Source organism: Manihot esculenta, chromosome 3, assembly GCF_001659605.2.
Source record: "Manihot esculenta cultivar AM560-2 chromosome 3, M.esculenta_v8, whole genome shotgun sequence".
NCBI lineage: Eukaryota > Viridiplantae > Streptophyta > Magnoliopsida > Malpighiales > Euphorbiaceae > Manihot > Manihot esculenta.
Window position 1 is genome coordinate 25,168,462 of NC_035163.2, and position 17,361 is coordinate 25,185,822.

General features: G+C 32.7%; 3 protein-coding genes and 2 non-coding genes across 5 annotated transcripts; 1 reads left to right on the forward strand and 4 right to left on the reverse strand.

Annotated features, from left to right (window-relative positions):
* Positions 1-195: 195 nt before the first annotated feature.
* On the reverse strand, positions 196-1,231 carry LOC122723354 (vascular-related unknown protein 4-like). Its single transcript, XM_043955406.1, has 3 exons — positions 744-1,231; positions 576-665; positions 196-498 (listed from the first exon to the last, which is right to left on the reverse strand). Exons 1-3 carry the CDS (start codon positions 1,155-1,157, stop codon positions 349-351), a joined length of 654 nt encoding a protein of 217 aa, XP_043811341.1. The 5' UTR covers positions 1,158-1,231; the 3' UTR covers positions 196-348.
* Positions 1,232-4,543: 3,312 nt separating this feature from the next.
* LOC122723406 lies at positions 4,544-4,631 on the reverse strand. The gene has a single exon (XR_006350355.1). It is a non-coding gene; the product is annotated as a small nucleolar RNA snoR114 (small nucleolar RNA).
* An 8-nt stretch (positions 4,632-4,639) lies between these two features.
* TRNAG-GCC lies at positions 4,640-4,710 on the reverse strand. The gene has a single exon. It is a non-coding gene; the product is annotated as a tRNA-Gly (tRNA).
* A 3,822-nt stretch (positions 4,711-8,532) lies between these two features.
* Positions 8,533-12,651, forward strand: LOC110611469 (glucose-6-phosphate/phosphate translocator 1, chloroplastic). Its single transcript, XM_021751840.2, has 5 exons — positions 8,533-9,488; positions 10,007-10,232; positions 10,622-10,844; positions 11,480-11,693; positions 12,278-12,651. The coding sequence occupies exons 1-5, from the start codon at positions 8,985-8,987 to the stop codon at positions 12,287-12,289; spliced, it is 1,179 nt and encodes a 392-aa protein (XP_021607532.1). The 5' UTR covers positions 8,533-8,984; the 3' UTR covers positions 12,290-12,651.
* A 1,818-nt stretch (positions 12,652-14,469) lies between these two features.
* Positions 14,470-17,221, reverse strand: LOC110611958 (tryptophan synthase beta chain 1). The gene is made up of 4 exons (XM_021752545.1): positions 16,808-17,221; positions 15,575-16,374; positions 15,413-15,507; positions 14,470-14,825 (listed from the first exon to the last, which is right to left on the reverse strand). The coding sequence occupies exons 1-4, from the start codon at positions 17,159-17,161 to the stop codon at positions 14,650-14,652; spliced, it is 1,425 nt and encodes a 474-aa protein (XP_021608237.1). The 5' UTR covers positions 17,162-17,221; the 3' UTR covers positions 14,470-14,649.
* Positions 17,222-17,361: the final 140 nt, after the last annotated feature.

The window sequence follows — 17,361 nt, forward strand, 5'->3', positions numbered from 1 at the left end:
TAACAAAATTAATTAAAAAAATTTGGGAAGTGGATAAATTTTAAATCACCCATCTCATCATTTTATTTATTTTTGTAAAAAAGGGAGATGAATTTGCTGTCCATAAGAATTACTTGGATTATTATATTTCCATTAAATAAATAAAAAATCCACAAAGATATTAAAAGTTCTGCATGAAATTAATATACATATGCATATCAAATGCTGCTGCTGCAGAAAATGATGGATCTTAATCTTATTATATATACAATTTTTTTTTTTTTTTTGCAGAAAGCCATTTTCAATGTTCCATCAATAAATCCATGGATGGATGGATGGAGAGACAGAGAAAGAAATAAAATCTAAAACTCAACCAAAATAATTCACAACCATAGACAAAGGAACTAAACAAAGACCCCTTTTCTTCAGTTCTGTGATGCCACTTTCTCTCCCAATTAAACCCAAATCCTCTCTTCTCTCTTCTCTCTGCTCTGTCATTGCCTTTCTTCCTTCTTTCTCCTAATTCACAAGACAATTAATCAGCCTCAAAATATGAAAAAAAATTCTTAATCAGTAATTAATTAATCCCTAATTACCTGCAGTGATGGTGATGATGAAATAACACCCATTTTTTCTCTCTGTTTTGTGTTCTTGTTTAACTGGTTCATCATAATCAGATCATAAATCTGTGCATAAACAAAAGGGGTTAACTAAAAAAGAATATATTTTTAACTAAAAGAAAAAATATATAAATAATTTCTGACCTTGGGACTATTGACAGGAGAACTAGCAGTATCCTCCAAAGCATCATCAGCAACCAAAGCTCCTTTGTTTTTTCTCTTCTTGAAACTCAACCTACTATTTATTGATAACCCAACAGCTGCATCAGCTGCTTCTCCATTATTATTATTATTGTTATAAAAATAATTGTTTTTCTTCTTCATAACCAAAGTAGCAGCATCAGAAACAAGAGAAGAAGTTTCAATATCATAAGAGAAACAGCTGTTTTCACCATTAATGTCACTCTTGTTGTTGTTTCTTTGAGCAAAGAAATCTTCAAAGTACATAGTCCAGCCACTCTCTTCATCACAACTGTGATCATCTTCATGATCATCACCACCATGAAAGCAAGTTCTCTCAATGGAGGAGGAGCCTGGTTTTCTCAGTGTTTCCTCCATGATAGAAACTTGAGAAGAAGAATACAAGGAAGAGATATTGGTTAGCTTTTAGAGGAATCCTTTTGAGGAAGCTTTCTATATATATATATATATATATATATATAAAAGAAGTGAAAGCAATGGAAAATTTTATGAGAATGATCAGGTAGGTTACTTGGAATCTTGATGTGTGGGGCCATCAAAGGAGTTGGAGAATTTTTTTTTTCTTTTTTTTTTTTTTAAATGAGAGTGTTTGACATTAATTAGATATTCATCAACAGAGATTCATTTGCCAAAATAATTTTCTTTGTTGGTTGTCCTATAATTCCCACTAAGTACATTGAACAGGTCAATCATACCTGACAATTTGACTATGTGATTCTTTTAAATTCACAAAATAGGAGTTGTTAATGTCATTAAATAAAAAAAAAATCTTATAAAAGTGAATTTTATTTTGATGGTATTAGAATTAATTTCAAAATTTTGAAATTTTAAACTTAAATTTCATTAAAAGTCTATCAAAAGCATGATGTATGTATATATCTGAAATTTTAATCATCAGATAAACTCTTAGTTGGATTAAAAGTGAGGGATGGTCCAATATAATTATGGAGTTAGATGCTCAACTTAGCATCTTAGTGTTTAGGCTATTACTTGGATTACTCGGCCTTTAATTCAATTATTTATGATTTTAAGTCTCTACTTGATAAGACGAATAGTAGTAGTATTCGTTATATTTCTCGATCTGCTAATAGCATAGCACATGTATTGAATATAACTATTATTTTTTGACAAATCAGATAAAATGAACTGTTTCACCGTTATTTATATTTGTCTTCTGTTGAGATTTGATATTACTTAATAAAATTTTTCTATATTTTCTTTTATATATATTTTTTAATTATTTTTTAATTAGTCAATTAATTTTTCAATGCCTTGGTATTTAGCTGATGTATGTATTGAAATTAATTAATCAAATTTAGCTCTTGTTACCTCACTGCATACTTCACTGATGCTATTAAAATAAAAGGAAAATGTCAACTGAAAATAACTAACTTCCAGTTTCAGAATATTCTACGAGTTAAGTTATACAATAGAAAAGAGAGAAATAATGAGATTTTCATAAATATGTATATATATATATATTTAATAATCACAGTTTATCTTTTTATTTGATTGGTTAAAAAATAATATAGATATTTTATTAATAGTTAAAAATAATCAATTTGATTAGTTAAATATATTTCTATTAAAATTAAATTGGTTAAAAGAATTCTTTAAATACTTAAATTATATTTTATTAAAATTTTTTATTACCATCTAAAATAAAATTATTGAAACAAAATAATAAATTCATAATTTTTAAAAATTTCATCTTTACAAATTACGATATTTTAGCGATAAAGTTTGAGTGATATTGCTAATAATAAAGTTTAGCGAAAATAATCTATTGTAGATACATATAATTTTTAATTTTTGTGCCGTATTCTATATTGATAGGAAATTTAATACACTCTGATAACTGCTGGGTCTCTTCCCCTCTCAGACCGAGCCAGGGTCCAAGATAGCGAAGGTCGGCCCAGAACTCGAGGCACCACGAGGAAAGCCTGTCTACAGGATGGACCGGACCTGAAGACATCAGCCGACCTGGGCCACCTCGAGACCAGAACCTGCTATATTGAAGCTAGCCCCGTGATGGGACCCAAGGATGGACAGCAGACCCGATCTTTTCGCAGCCTTTCTTGCACGCTCTCTGGGATAAATTAAATGGCCGCCTGACATAAATAAGGGAAACTGACACCACCATACGTACAGAACTGAATGATAGAGACAAACGTCACTGTATTAAAAAGGCCGTGCGGCGAGAAAAAAAAGGATAAAGAGGAAGAGTGTTTAAAACTCTTATAAAGATATATTACTTAAATTAAAGTGAAATTTAAATGATTTAAAACTATAAAATTTGAAAATGTATATTTTTCTAATTACATATAAAAAGACAAAAAATACTCACAGACTAGATTTCATATCTTAATTTTCAGTTAAAAAATATATATATAAAAAGATAAAAGAATAATATTTTATATTCCATGTATATTCTTTGAATCACTAATCTATTATAATTGACTTATCATTCCTCTTATAACTTTATTAAGATAAAAGATTTAGTGAGATTTGATTTTGATTAAACAAAAATTTATTAATAGTGTTCAAGGCTTAAACCTACTCCCATTCTCTTATTATTATTGGGTATTGATCAAGTCATGATCCATATGCCATTTAGCTATTCTTGCATCATGTTTTAAAGGAAAAAAAAATTATTGATTTGAAATGCTAACTTTCATTAAGTAAATTATAATCTTGATATAATATTTTATTTGAAGGGTTTGGAACTAATTAAAAGAAAAGAAAAGGCAATAATATTTACTAGTTAGTGGGGTCCAAAGTAACATGATTCCTAAAGAAAATGGTTGCAAAAGTTTCAAATACTTTCTATTAATATATCTTTTTCAAAATGTGTAATCTAATCATGAATTTGGTCTTATAGTTAGCTACTCAGATGAATGGCAATTTTAAAAAAAAAAATAGTCATTAATTAATAATTGTCATTAGATAGAGAGGGCATTCATCCCCACGTGTTAATGTTTGTGTTGCTTGCACTTATCACCACATGTGAAGTTAATTTCATACTCACAATAGAAATTATCATCTTTGATTTGTTTGTCCAAATCAAACCGTGATTTAAAAAGATACCTGAGAATAATAGTCTATCATCATTTAATAGATTGAATTATTTTGAAAAATTCCTCATATTATTAAATATTTTAATAATTTTATTAATTTTTATTTCAATTTTAATTCATTAAATTTTATATTTTGTGTTTGAGTTTAATAAAAATTAAAATTGAATTTCATGATATTCAAATTTTAGAATTAAAAATAATTTCATAAAATTAAATAATAATATTTTGTGGACTAAAATGTCTATATCAATTTTTTTTCTCTTTTAATTATTATTTATTTTTACTAGTTAATGAAAATGAATAACTAAAAATTTAAAAATATTAATGCTAAAAAAATATTAAAATTTATTTAATAAATAATTACATTTTTCTAATTTTTATATTATTTTAGAAATATTAAATAAAGTAACAAATGGAATTAAAGAACCGGCCACCTATTTTACACCTTTAGATTCTCTTAGATTGTTTGAATGAAACACAAATTTTTCTGCACAAGAGTACATGCTTAAATCAACTCTTTGTTGGATTAAAAAAAAAGTTAAAATCAACTTTCATATTAATTTATTTTTTAATTTTTATTATTATTATTTGTTAATTATTATAAATTTATTGTGAATAAGAATTTTTTTAATAATTTTAATTCTAAAATTATATTAAAAAAAAATAGAGCTCAGTTGCGCTTGTTTTCTTCCTGTAAATTCAGGTGTAGCTGATGGACCCCTTCCATCAAGGCGCGCAGAATTCCTCATCACTCTAAGCAATTGCACCAGCCGGGAATCGAACCCGGGTCTGTACCGTGGCAGGGTACTATTCTACCACTAGACCACTGGTGCTTCGTTGATTAATCATATGCTATCGCTTATTAAACCGTGATCCTGGGAGCAGGTTCAACTATGTGAACAGCTCACCTCCAGACATGAAGCGAAGCCCTTTGGTTATGGGAAATTGTAAGGTCCCAAAACTTTTAGACAGAGCAGGCTCAAGGGTACACGTGGAAAGTGATATTGTGGCAAGCTTTGCGAATCTCGATTGTGATGAGTTTCTGGAGTTGGCAGTGTCGGACCTCATCGCCGACTCCCTTTGGCCAAGACGGTTTCCCAAATGAATGAGAAAAATAGTCAGTAAACAAATAGCAACTACAAATAAATAAAATCATTAAGAAAAGGAAACAAAAAAAAAAAGCATTTTTTGAACTTTAGCATGCTTCTTAGGTAGAAGTAAAATATTATTTTTTTTATTCGATTTTGATTGGAATTTAATCGAATTCCTGTAATTGTTCTTTTAGACTTTTACTATGCAATATTAAATTGCATCGAAATGTGAGTTACAAAGAGGAAGTTTCTAAGAAGTTTCACTAAGCCCATGGGTCGTAATAAGGGAAGCCCATGTCCAATTTGACTCGCTCAATACTAGTTTCCAAACAGCCGCCCCTTAAACCGACTCTGCATGCCAAGTTGCCAACCATCACCGCCTGAAGCAACACCTATGAAGCCTCTCCAATCACACCGAGGAAAACCAATCAACAACGAAGCACTCCAACCTCCCAAAGCGACCGACTCAGCCATAAACGATGGCAACCAATATAGAAATAGAAAGCTAAATTGAAGTAAATAACCGGAGAACAGACCCACAAAACAGAACATCAAGAATGAAAAATAGAAACCTTAAGAAAACAGTGTCTACACACGCTGAAAAGAGTAGATCCACTACACTTTCAGTCTTACATAATTATAGAGCCATTGTCTTAAATTTTATATTTTTTAATTATTATTTATTATTTTTCACATTTTGATTATCAACATCAAAATTCAAGTTGATTACCGCTGAATTTCTCCATCCCGTTACGAGGCCGGACCTATAATAACAACTCATGATCCAAAGGTTTCTAAACCCTCCGAACGAACCGGGTCCAGCCCGCTCATTTTGAAGACCGTACTCCATTTAAATCTCTCAATCAGACCGGCCCAACCTTTCTAGCTCTGAAGCTAGACCTCCTTTGGGCTCCGGTCCTACTCTCATCTTTCGGTCTAATCCGGAGGAGGAAAGGCAGCCAACTCATTCGTTTAGCGAGTACATCCGCATGCGTGTCAGAGAAAAATTAAATGGTCGTTACGCATGAAACAGAGACTTAGTACTCTCGTACGTCCGTATCAGTATGGCAAAAATAGATGACCCAATGAAAATAAGATCAGGACACGTCCCTGACGAAAAAAAAATAAAAGGGGAGAACCACTCTCCTCTCAACTAAATTTTTTCTAAGTTCACAGAAATCTTATAAAACCCTGTTTTCTGGATCTCACAACTAAACCCATTTCATTCTATTCCTCTAATTATTGATAAGAATATTATTTTTTAAAAAGCATTTACATTATTTAAAAAAACAATATTTTATATGAATAAATTTCAAATAAACCATGATGTTCTCAGGATTACTTTGTTTGATAGGTAACATTTCTTCCTTTATTTATTCGTCTCTTGTCCTCTTGTCCTCTAATTATTGATAAGAATATTATTTTTTAAAAAGCATTTACATTATTAAAAAAACAATATTTTATATGAATAAAAAAATAATATTTTATTTATTTTTTTATTTATTTCAATTCAATTTGATAAATTTAAATTTTTAATATTTTTTTTATTTTTAATATTTTAAAATTTAATTGAAATATTTTAATTTTAATATGATGTAGTCTCTCTATATTATTTAAAAATAATATATTATTATAATTAATCGATTTGATTTAATTTTTTTTCTGAATCAAATTAAAATAACTAAAATTTTTAAAATTAAAAATCGAATCGAATTAAAATATATAAAAAATTAAATTAAAATTTTAAATTAATTCGATTCGATCAATTTTTTGATTTAAATAGAATACGGCTCACTCCAAAATTAGGGTAGCCACAGCGGTAATCAAATCACTTTTACTAATAATAAAAATAATTAATTTAAGTAAATCTTATTATGCTAACACAGCACTGGCAAAAATACCCTTAATGTTTACACTACTACACCTGGGTAAGGTCTTCTCTTGTGGGCTAAACAGATAAAGGGATGCTTTAAGTATAATGTGGATGCTAGCATTTATTCACATGAAATGAAAACATCTTTTGCTGCTATTATTAAGAATCATCGTGGTTATTTTATAGCTGGTCTTACATGGCATTTTCCCAATATCCTTCTTGTCCGTGTAGCTGAAGCTTTGGCCTTAAGAGGGGCATGTTTATGATTGCCTACCTGTAACCATTGCTACGCGAATATCGAGTCTAATGCTAAAATGGTAGGTGATGCCGTTGAGTTGGATTCTAATGACACACATATTATTATAGATTTAGGTTAGTTGTGTCAAATAAGTCTACTTAGACTTTTCGTTGGGTTAGAAAATAAGTTAATATGGTTACATATAATTAAAACTGTAATAGAATCGAATCAAATTGAATTTTAATTAATTCATATTCGATTAGAAAATAAATTTAAAAATTTAAATTCAAATTCAAATTCAAACTCGACTTAAACTTCAACTCAATTCGAATTTTATTTATAAATTCAAACTTGATTTATAAAATAAATATTAAACTCGAACTTGATTCATAAATTCATTTATAACATTAATAAGTTAATTTAAATTTTATTTAAAAAATTTAAAATTAAACTCATTTATACTCGATTATATTATTAATAAATTTAATATAATACAAATTCATTTAAATTATAAATAAATTTAAATTAAAAATAAAATTTAAATTATAAGACGATTAAGAAACTTTTAAATTAAATTTTTTTATTTAATTGAAATCTCTCAAATTCAAAACCGATGAGAAAAACGTAAAAGGTTGTTATAATCACAAATTTCGATATCCCTTTAACTTTTGATCTGGAATTGATATCGTCGAAATGAGACTACTCATAAATTTATTTGTGAGCCTACTCACAAGTTTATTCGCAAGACTGTTCACGAGTTAACTCGCGAGTTTGTTTATAAAATTAAAAATGAAACGAGTTTACGAGTTAAATATTGTTAAATTCAAACTCGACTTATTTATTAAACGAATATAAAAAATAAACTCGAGTTCAGCTTATTTTTTCGATCGAATTTTTATCAAGCTAAGTCTCAAATAATGCACAAACAGTTTAATTCATTTATACTTTTATATATAATTTATTTAAATGCTATGGTAATTATAAGATTTGCCGAGCTCCATATATTTTTATTTTTTAAAATGATATATTTTTAAAATTTTTTATTTAACAAAAGCTTTTAAGATGAGTGTAAGAGGAAAAGTCTATTTATGTTAAATCTTTTGGTATATAGTAATCCAAAAATTAACTAATTAAATATGGAGAATTTTATTTTATTTTTAAAATTGAAGTTTCTTATTTAAAGTATTCAACTGAATATTTTTTTTTACACATTCAAGCGTATATACTTATTTTAATTTGAGTATATAATTTAAAATATAATAAAATTTACATATTAATCTGGAAATTATAATTTTTTATTTAATAAAATTTTCCCATACGAAAAATTCTAAGCGGAAATACAAAAAATTATGCAAAAACTAACTAAAACAAATTCCCAGTTTTTGGTTTTGACTTACTATATCATTTCCCTGATTGGTTGTCAAACAGAAGGCTACATGTACACCACCACATAGTAACATCGCCTTCCAAAACCAACTTTCCTAGAGTTCCTTTTCTATTAGGGAAAGGGAGACCGAAAATTCTTTTAATGCAGAAAGATCCGTTCGCTTGATGGCTTTCTCCTTGGACTGAGATTTCAGAGTTCTCTTTGCCTTCGTTTCTTATTTTAAACCCATCTCTGTCTCCCTGCCTTATATAAATCTACCATAGATAGCTCCGTAACGTAGTGATCATATTGTTTTTTAGCTCTCTGATTGTGACTTGCTTTCTTTGTTTAAATCCAACGAGATCTTGTTTATTTCACCTTTTCACATCGACAAGAGTCGTAAAAAGACTATCTTTTTATATATTTCTTGTGAAACTCTCTTCTTTTCTATCGTGATCTTCACGGATTGCTTGTTTTCAGATAGTTTTCTGCGATTTTGTGACATACTCTTTAGACCCTTTTGAATTTTATCTGGCATCATGATTTGCACAGTTAAGCAATCTGCTATAGCACCCACCATCAATGGATCTGACACAATTTTTCGCAGAAAAAATCCATTAACGATGCAGAGATCTTTGTTTCTGCCGTCACTTCCAACCCGGGAGAACCCAAAAGCTGTTCTATGTCTGTCAAAACCTCTACATGTCTCCTCAATTGAGGCTTTTGCAGTTTCAAAACCTCAAAAGGAATCCTTGATCGCATGCAAGGCCTACGAGGCCGACCGATCGCAGCCAATAGAGGCTGAAGGGGCGAAATCAGAGGCTGCGAGGAGGGTCAAGATTGGGATTTACTTTGCGACATGGTGGGCTTTGAATGTGGTGTTCAATATATACAACAAGAAGGTGTTGAATGCGTTTCCATATCCGTGGCTGACCTCTACACTTTCTCTAGCTTGTGGATCTCTCATCATGCTAGTTTCCTGGGCTACAAGGATTGCGGAGGCACCTAAAACTGATTTTGAGTTCTGGAAGACTTTGTTCCCTGTAAGTGGATTTGTGGGTTTTGTTTGATGTGTTACAAAATTGAGGAAAATAGATGGGATAGTGATGTTTTTGTTTTGATTTGCGCAATTGATTTGTTTGGACTCTATACTCCTCAGTTTAGAAAATTACCCCTTGTTTGGTTGCAGATGAAAGTGAGTGAAAGGAAAAATGATGGTTGTAGCTTTATGTGATTTCAATTTCTTTAAATACGCAGCTTTACTACGGAAATTAACTCTGTTATTTGCCGAGAAATTATAGGGAATGAAAGTTTTTTTGCGAGTTAAAAATTTTCCAGTTTCAATTGGATTCAATTTAGTGGGTTTCTCTCTAGATTTTCAAATTATGAAAATTTACCGTAAAATTGCTAATTTCTTTTGCATTTTCTAACCCTTTCTGGTCCACTAAACAAAGAATTGTGCCTTGTGGCATTCATGGTGTCTAGAATTTAATTGAGATGCGTTGTTACTTTGGTTGCTTGTTGCATTACTAGTGTTCTCTGATTATTTCTGTCTCCTAAGGTTGCTGTGGCACACACAATTGGACATGTAGCCGCAACAGTAAGCATGTCAAAGGTTGCTGTTTCATTTACCCACATCATTAAGAGTGGTGAGCCAGCTTTCAGTGTCTTGGTGTCGAGGTTCCTCTTGGGTGAGAGCTTCCCTGCTGGGGTTTACATGTCCTTGATTCCAATTATTGGTGGTTGTGCACTTGCTGCTGTTACTGAGCTCAACTTCAACATGATTGGTAGGAATACTTCTCTCACTCCCTTCCGTCATGAACTTGGAATTAATCAGTGCATGATGGCTGACACTTATTGTTTAATTCTTATGTGATATATGAAAATTATGATCCTATGATCTTTTCTTTACTTGGAAATGGAGAAAGCAAAAGCTTAAATATTCAATGAAGCTGTGTTCATGAGAGCTACACATTGTTTGAAACAGCAATCAACTTGCTCAGTTATTATTAAGCAAGTGTGTGTCATAATTAACATGGTCAAGGTTTCATAATCATCTTACTTTTTTTTTTTTTTTTTTTGATGGGGGTAGTTGGGGATTGGTGTGTAATTTTAGCAAGTCAATTTTATGAATTTTGTTCACTTGTGAATTTGTTTTTTGGCTTGTCTTGTTCAGGTTTTATGGGAGCCATGATCTCCAACTTGGCATTTGTTTTCCGGAACATATTTTCAAAGAAGGGCATGAGTGGGAAATCTGTTAGCGGAATGAACTACTACGCATGTCTCTCTATGTTGTCTTTGTTGATTCTTACACCTTTTGCTATTGCTGTGGAGGGACCGCAGATGTGGGCAGCAGGATGGAAAACAGCCGTCTCTCAGATTGGACCGCATTTTGTTTGGTAACTGCTTGATGACTGCGCACTTTTTATTTTGCTGATTGGGATTATCATTATTTGTCTGCATGCTTTTATTTTGACATTATAGAAGTGAAATAAACAGCACTGTTAAATCTTTATAGGAATTTGTTTGTTCACTAATTAGAAGTACTTAAGTTTCCTGCCTCTTGCTAGATGATTATTTTAGAAATCGTGCATTCTATGAATTTACAGTCCAAGCTCATAATAAATTTCCATTCATACTGATGAGATTCTACATAATAATTTTTGCCACAATTTAACAGTCTCTTGCCTACTCAAGCAGTTAATTGTTAGTGAATTGTGGTGACTTGTGAATTCAATGCCATTTTGCAGTTGTAATAAAATTATATTTTCCTTCACATCAGTTCCCTTACCGATTTTCTACTATAGCAATGACTTGGGTTTTGCTATGAGAAATGTGTTTTTGCTATGGATTTTCCTGAGCTTTGAATGTGGAACACCATGTTGACATTGTTTCTGATCCTCTTGTCAATCAATGTTGTATTTGTGCATGAAGCACATTTTATTTCTTGTTCGAATTTCAAAAGAATTAAGTAGGAAGACAGTTTGCTTATCAGTTATTAAACATATTATCTGGTTGTTGTCTCATGTCATAGGTGGGTGGCGGCACAAAGCGTGTTCTATCATCTGTACAACCAGGTTTCGTACATGTCATTGGATGAGATCTCTCCCCTGACCTTTAGCATTGGTAACACCATGAAACGCATCTCTGTTATAGTCTCCTCCATTATCATTTTCCACACTCCTGTCCAGCCAGTCAATGCTCTTGGAGCTGCCATCGCAATCCTCGGAACCTTCTTGTATTCCCAGGTAATTTCCTGCCTCTTTGTGAACTTTTCTGGTGATTTTCACAATTCACTTTGGCTCTGTCTTCAATATTTATCCTTGGGACAAATCCTGGATCCTTCAAACACAAGCAGATTTTATTTGCATGTAGTCTTCCTTGTTTTAATTTCAAAGATAATTCTAATCAATATTTAGCATTGATAAAAGGACTAAAGTGTTTGATTTTATTAAAAAAAATAATACATTTTAATTGGGTTTGGACTGATAGGTAAGTTTCATTAAAAATCTAGAGACTTGATGCTGAAGTGAGGAGTTTGGATGTTGGCCATGTGGGTGGGGTTAGGTAGACACTCAACTTTACAATTTGTAATTAGTTGAAACCGACCATTATTGAACATCACCATCACCCTCACCCTCGCCTTACCTAACATGAGGAATCTTAAAAAGATTCTCATGGTATAATCCTCCTTGTCAAGTCACAATTCTGCCATCTATGTTCCTCTGTTGACAGATCATGTTTGGAATGTGTTTTTGTTTTTTATTCAACTTTGATGCAGTTCTCATTGGAGTTAATCCGTTAATGATTTGCATATAAATGGTTGTTGCAGGCAAAGCAGTGATGGGTGCTTTGGAGCGTTGATCTGAAAAAAGAATGATCATCAAAGTGATGATGAGAGACAATGAAAGAAGGTTCGGCTCTTTAGGTTTATAGTTGCTGTTTTCCAAGATGAACAGCGGCTGGCTTTTGCTTGGACTGGACGAGCCAGCAGCAGGCTGCATCATCTTCCTGTAGATAACAATAAAAATAGTGCCAATAAATGTAGTGATTGAGTGCGACATTTGCTTGTTTAAATGTTTATTACCGAGGTTTTTGTCGTTTTAGTGAATCTCAGTAGAAAATTTTAGAATAAAACTTGGAAAAGTATGTCCAAAACTTGTCTGTTTCGAAGACAAACATCAATAACATTTGATTGTTTTTTTTCTTACTGTGTAAAATTATTTTCATATTATTGAACGTGCTTTGTCTATGAGAAATTTTGAGGATTTAGTTTTTTTTAAAGTTAAAAAGAAATAATTATTTCAATTTAAAATTATATTAATGCTTTTTTATTTTATTGAAAAATAGAGAGTAAAAATTAGTAATGTTGAGAGGATAAAAATTGTCTTTTTATTTTTGATTAATTAAAATGTAATAAGAAAAAATAAAATTAAAAATACAAAATAATAAGTATCATCGTTCTCCATGACTCTCCAAGTAGAGTATAGAAGTTCAACTTCCATTTGAAATTAAGGATCTTTCAAAATTTTAGTTTGATTTATTTATTTTGCATTAGTTATTTAAAATAAAATTTTAATTTTTAATTTAAAAATAAAGGCATCAAGTCTAAATGCAAAGTAAACAGATTTTAACTGTAAATTAGTTCAGATTGGCTGAAAATAGATAAAAGCTCACAGATTAAACCCAACCCTAGCAGGCAGGGGTCGGCTGTTCTTCCCCTGTCCAGTCGTAGCTTTCCCGTCTTTTACCGCTGGTAAGTTGTATATGTTGAGTGTTTTTTATTTTTATTTTTTTTAAGAATTTGATTTCTGTTTTGCAGGTTGAGCTTAATGGGTAAAGCTTTTCTTGTCTTTGTGTTACTGGATCTATGCTGTTTTCTGGGGAGATGCTATGTTAGGGAGGGACCCTCACGATGTTACTCTAGCAGTACCCGGTCCCTTATTGCCTACAAGAGACTGAAACGGTAAGAGCTCTGATCTCCTCGCGAGTGCTTCTTCTAGCTCAAGTGCTTCCACCGATAACCAGATGTGCCATTTTTGCTTGGGGCTTTGGTTCTGCTTGTGGTTGTTCAAATGCGTAGGTCTCTTTAGTGCCATCTTTCTTTGTTCCCTTGGTTAAGGATGGTAAATCTGTCGTCTGTCACCACCCATTTCTTTGGGAGTTGCCTTGAGGACATTGTGGGTTTTCTTGTGTTTCGGTGTGGAAGAAAGCTACCATTGGAATTTCACCAGCAAGCTTGTAGCGCCAAGTCTCGGCGTTCTCGATATGAATAGTGCCGTTCGGGTTGGGTATCAGATTGGTGCTAAGGTTGCCGATGTTTAGTTTTTTTATGGCCCATTCTGTTTGTATCCAATTTCTCTTTGAGGCTTGGACTTCTTTGATGTAATGGGCTATGACTCCATAATATAATCTCTATTTTTAGCAAAAAAAATATTCTACCCTTTATTTTTAGGTTTATGCGGAATTTATTTATTAAATTAGATTTTCTTTTGTCTCAATTTAATTTTATTGTTGTACTTAAAAAGCGTTTTGTCAGTTTCAATTAATTATTCACGAGTTAAATTGAAATATAATACTTTATTTTGCCGACGAGGAATGCTTTCTAAGATTGAGGAAATTGGCGTGTTGTGGCTTTATTATTTTTTTACGCCAGAGATAAGAACAAACTAGCCGGAGCTGTCTCTAGAGTATGAGATGTCTCCCCACCCTTACGCCAATTACTACCGACATCAACCAGCCGGTGTGCTACAGAATTTGCCTCTGAATCTGTTCGACAGCTATTTTTAAATTTAAACTTAATTGATAAATCCTTTCAAACTGTAAAAATCACAACCCAATCAGATGAACTACGATATAAATTACTTTAAATTTTTAGGGATCAAAATATACTCGAGCTGTCATTGCAAATTTCTAATTACATATCAAAAGCTTAACAGTTTCTTTAAGTCATTAAGAACAAGAACTAAATTAATTAATTATCAATAAGCGAAAAGCAGCATGACATGAAAGTAAAATGCTTGATTGACGCATAATCCAGAGCAGACAAACTTTTATATAATTGCATATTGGAACAGGAGATAAAAAGGCCGGGAAAAAATGCAGCAACTGGATTTGCCACTGACCGTAAGTCTTATACCCAAATATCCAGAAGGAAAAGAAAAATTACAACAAACAAAATAAATTATGGAATAAACACTGTCACTAAACTTGCAAATATTTTAAGGCAGTATGCACATCCTTATCCCCTCTGCCACTGCAGTTCACTACAACTTTGGTTCCATCTGCGAGAGTTGGGCAGAGCTTCTCCAAATAAGCCAGGGCGTGAGATGTCTCCAAAGCAGGGATTATGCCCTCCAATCGTGATAATCTCTTAAATGCTGCACATGTAAAACTAAACAGTAACTACTGAGAAAGACTTTAAAACTTGTTAGATGTTAATAGCAGCATTATTATTTTAAATAAAAGGTATAAATGGGTGAAAAGGAGGAGCAACTTCAAACTTTAGGTTCTGCCTAGTTGTATATGAACTGCTACACTTTCAAAGATGGCAAATAATTGAATATACCTGAAATAACAACCTGAGAATCTCAACAACTTAAATCAAACAATTAGCAGTAGTTTTTCTATTACAAGTCTAAGGTTCCAGTTCCATGGACTTATAGGTGGGATGACACTGTTATTTAATTGATTTCTTTCTTTATTTATTTCCAGCAAGGATACATAAGCCAAGGAGCACAAATGTTGGGCAATTGTGCGAAATAAATGAATGAATTGGTCTGTATTAGTTCTTCGAGAAAGATAGTATAAAATCCATCTCAAATTTTATTTGAAAGGATCAGAAAACTTATAATACGAACCCCAAAAGGAAATGAGCTAAAGACTGGCTCCTAGGCTGAGAAGAACTCAAAACGGAAACAGCATATCTTCATGACAACAAATTATTTATAAACACAATTTTCTATACCTTCCAATGCCTCCTCATCCGTAACGCTAAAGTATTCAGCACGTCCTTTCTCTTTCAGAAAACTGTGCTCAGGTCCAACTCCAGGATAATCCAACCTATACAAAAAATCAAAGGTAATATATAGTGCATGGTCCCTAGCAAACACCAATTTATAACCCTTACCCTGCACTGATAGAATGAGGCTCAATTATTTGTCCATCATCATCTTGTAATAAGTAGCTCATAGCTCCATGTAAGACCCCAACTTCTCCTTTGGTCAAAGTAGCAGCATGCTTACCACTATCCAAGCCTAATCCTGCAGCCTCCACACCAATCAACCTAACGTCCTTGTCTTTAATAAAATCTTCAAAGAGTCCCATGGCATTAGAGCCTCCACCAACACATGCAACTAGGACATCTGGTTTCCCACCCCATTTCTCCATTGCTTGTTTTCTTGTTTCTGTACCAATAACCTTATGGAACTCTCGAACCATCATGGGATATGGATGTGGCCCAGCTACAGATCCCAAAATATAATGGGTTGTCTCCACATTAGTCACCCAATCTCGTATAGCTTCTGATGTAGCATCTTTCAGTGTGGCTGTACCAGAATGGACTGCCCTAACCTCAGCACCAAGAAGCCGCATTCTGAAAACATTCAGGGCCTGTCTTTCCATATCCTGTGCACCCATATAGATAACACACCGCAAGCCAAACCTTGCGCAAACTGTAGCGGTTGCAACTCCATGCTGACCAGCTCCAGTTTCAGCAATTATACGCTTTTTGCCCAATCGCTTGGCAAGCAAAACTTGCCCGATGGCGTTATTGATCTTATGAGCACCTGTGTGATTAAGATCTTCCCTCTTGAGGTAAATTTGTGGTCCTTCACCATCAGCACGCCTATAACGCTCTGTAAGCCGCTCAGCAAAATAAAGAGGAGTTTCCCTACCAACATAGTCTTTCAAAATCCCAGCTAGTTCACTCTGCAAGATAAATATTTGTTTTATACAACATTATGAAAGAGAACAGTAAGCATTGATCAGAGACTGAAAAAACTGCTTCCTTTTTTTTTCTTCCAAGCTCCAAAAATCCACTAGATATTTATCAGGGGAAGGGGAAAAAAGGGACCTTCTGATTACATCTAGCAATTTCTCTTAGGTTGCACTCAATATTGCTATTTAGCAACCACAGAGCGGTTATCAGACCATTTAACCCAAAATGCACAATAACAACATAGCAGCAACTCCATCATGTTTCTACGAAGCACAGTACAAGCAATAACTTTTAAAGGGAAAATGAAGTGTGGTATAAAGCAGATAAAACAGAGCTCATATGGATTTTCTAAGCAATTCATTGAATTCAACAATCAATAAACCTCAACAAACCCCCAAAATGCACAAAAAGAAAAGGATTTACCTGAAAATCTGGGTCATCTTTGAGGGAATTGAATGCTGATTCAAGCTCAGAAAGAGCATGCATTAGGGTTTCAGGGACATACTTGCCACCAAATTTACCAAAGCGGCCATATGAATCGGGTCGCTGCCACAAATCCGGGTCGGAATCCTCCTTCCCCACCATCTTGACAGCAGGCTCTCCGACCAAAGTGCAAGAGACGGAAAATCTAGCAGAGTAAGAAGCGGGGAATTGGCGAGGCGTAAATTTGTTGAACTTGAAGGGAAACTTGGAAGAAGAGTAGGGTTTGCTGACGGCAGGAGATGAAGAAGAAATGTGAGCTCTGCAAGAAGCAGCTGGCGCAGTGGAAGCGGCCATAGGTGATTAGCTTTTTGGAGTTTATTCTTGTGGGGATCCCCTCCAACTTGGTAATTATTTTATAATGGCAAATTTTAAGGGCCACCTCTCACTAGGAGTAGGTGCAATTTATTGAGAGAGGTTTTTTCAATCGACTTTTTCTTCTTTCCTTAAGAAATTTTTAAAAAATGAAAAAAAAATTAATTTATTTTTTATTCTTC

Bases quoted from the DNA above. Each gene is read 5' to 3' on its own strand.
- LOC122723354 (XM_043955406.1), bottom strand. From the start codon at position 1,157: ATGGAGGAAACACTGAGAAAACCAGGCTCCTCCTCCATTGAGAGAACT. The intron at 666-743 runs GTCAGAAATTAT...GTTTATGCACAG, and splicing joins CTCCTGTCAATAGTCCCAAG to ATTTATGATCTGATTATGAT. The intron at 499-575 runs GTAATTAGGGAT...CTTGTGAATTAG, and splicing joins CATCATCACCATCACTGCAG to GAGAAAGAAGGAAGAAAGGC.
- LOC110611469 (XM_021751840.2), top strand. From the start codon at position 8,985: ATGATTTGCACAGTTAAGCAATCTGCTATAGCACCCACCATCAATGGA. The intron at 9,489-10,006 runs GTAAGTGGATTT...CTGTCTCCTAAG, and splicing joins TCTGGAAGACTTTGTTCCCT to GTTGCTGTGGCACACACAAT. The intron at 10,233-10,621 runs GTAGGAATACTT...TGTCTTGTTCAG, and splicing joins GCTCAACTTCAACATGATTG to GTTTTATGGGAGCCATGATC.
- LOC110611958 (XM_021752545.1), bottom strand. From the start codon at position 17,161: ATGGCCGCTTCCACTGCGCCAGCTGCTTCTTGCAGAGCTCACATTTCT. The intron at 16,375-16,807 runs GTAAATCCTTTT...TTTATCTTGCAG, and splicing joins AAGATGACCCAGATTTTCAG to AGTGAACTAGCTGGGATTTT. The intron at 15,508-15,574 runs GTAAGGGTTATA...TTTTTTGTATAG, and splicing joins CCTCATTCTATCAGTGCAGG to GTTGGATTATCCTGGAGTTG.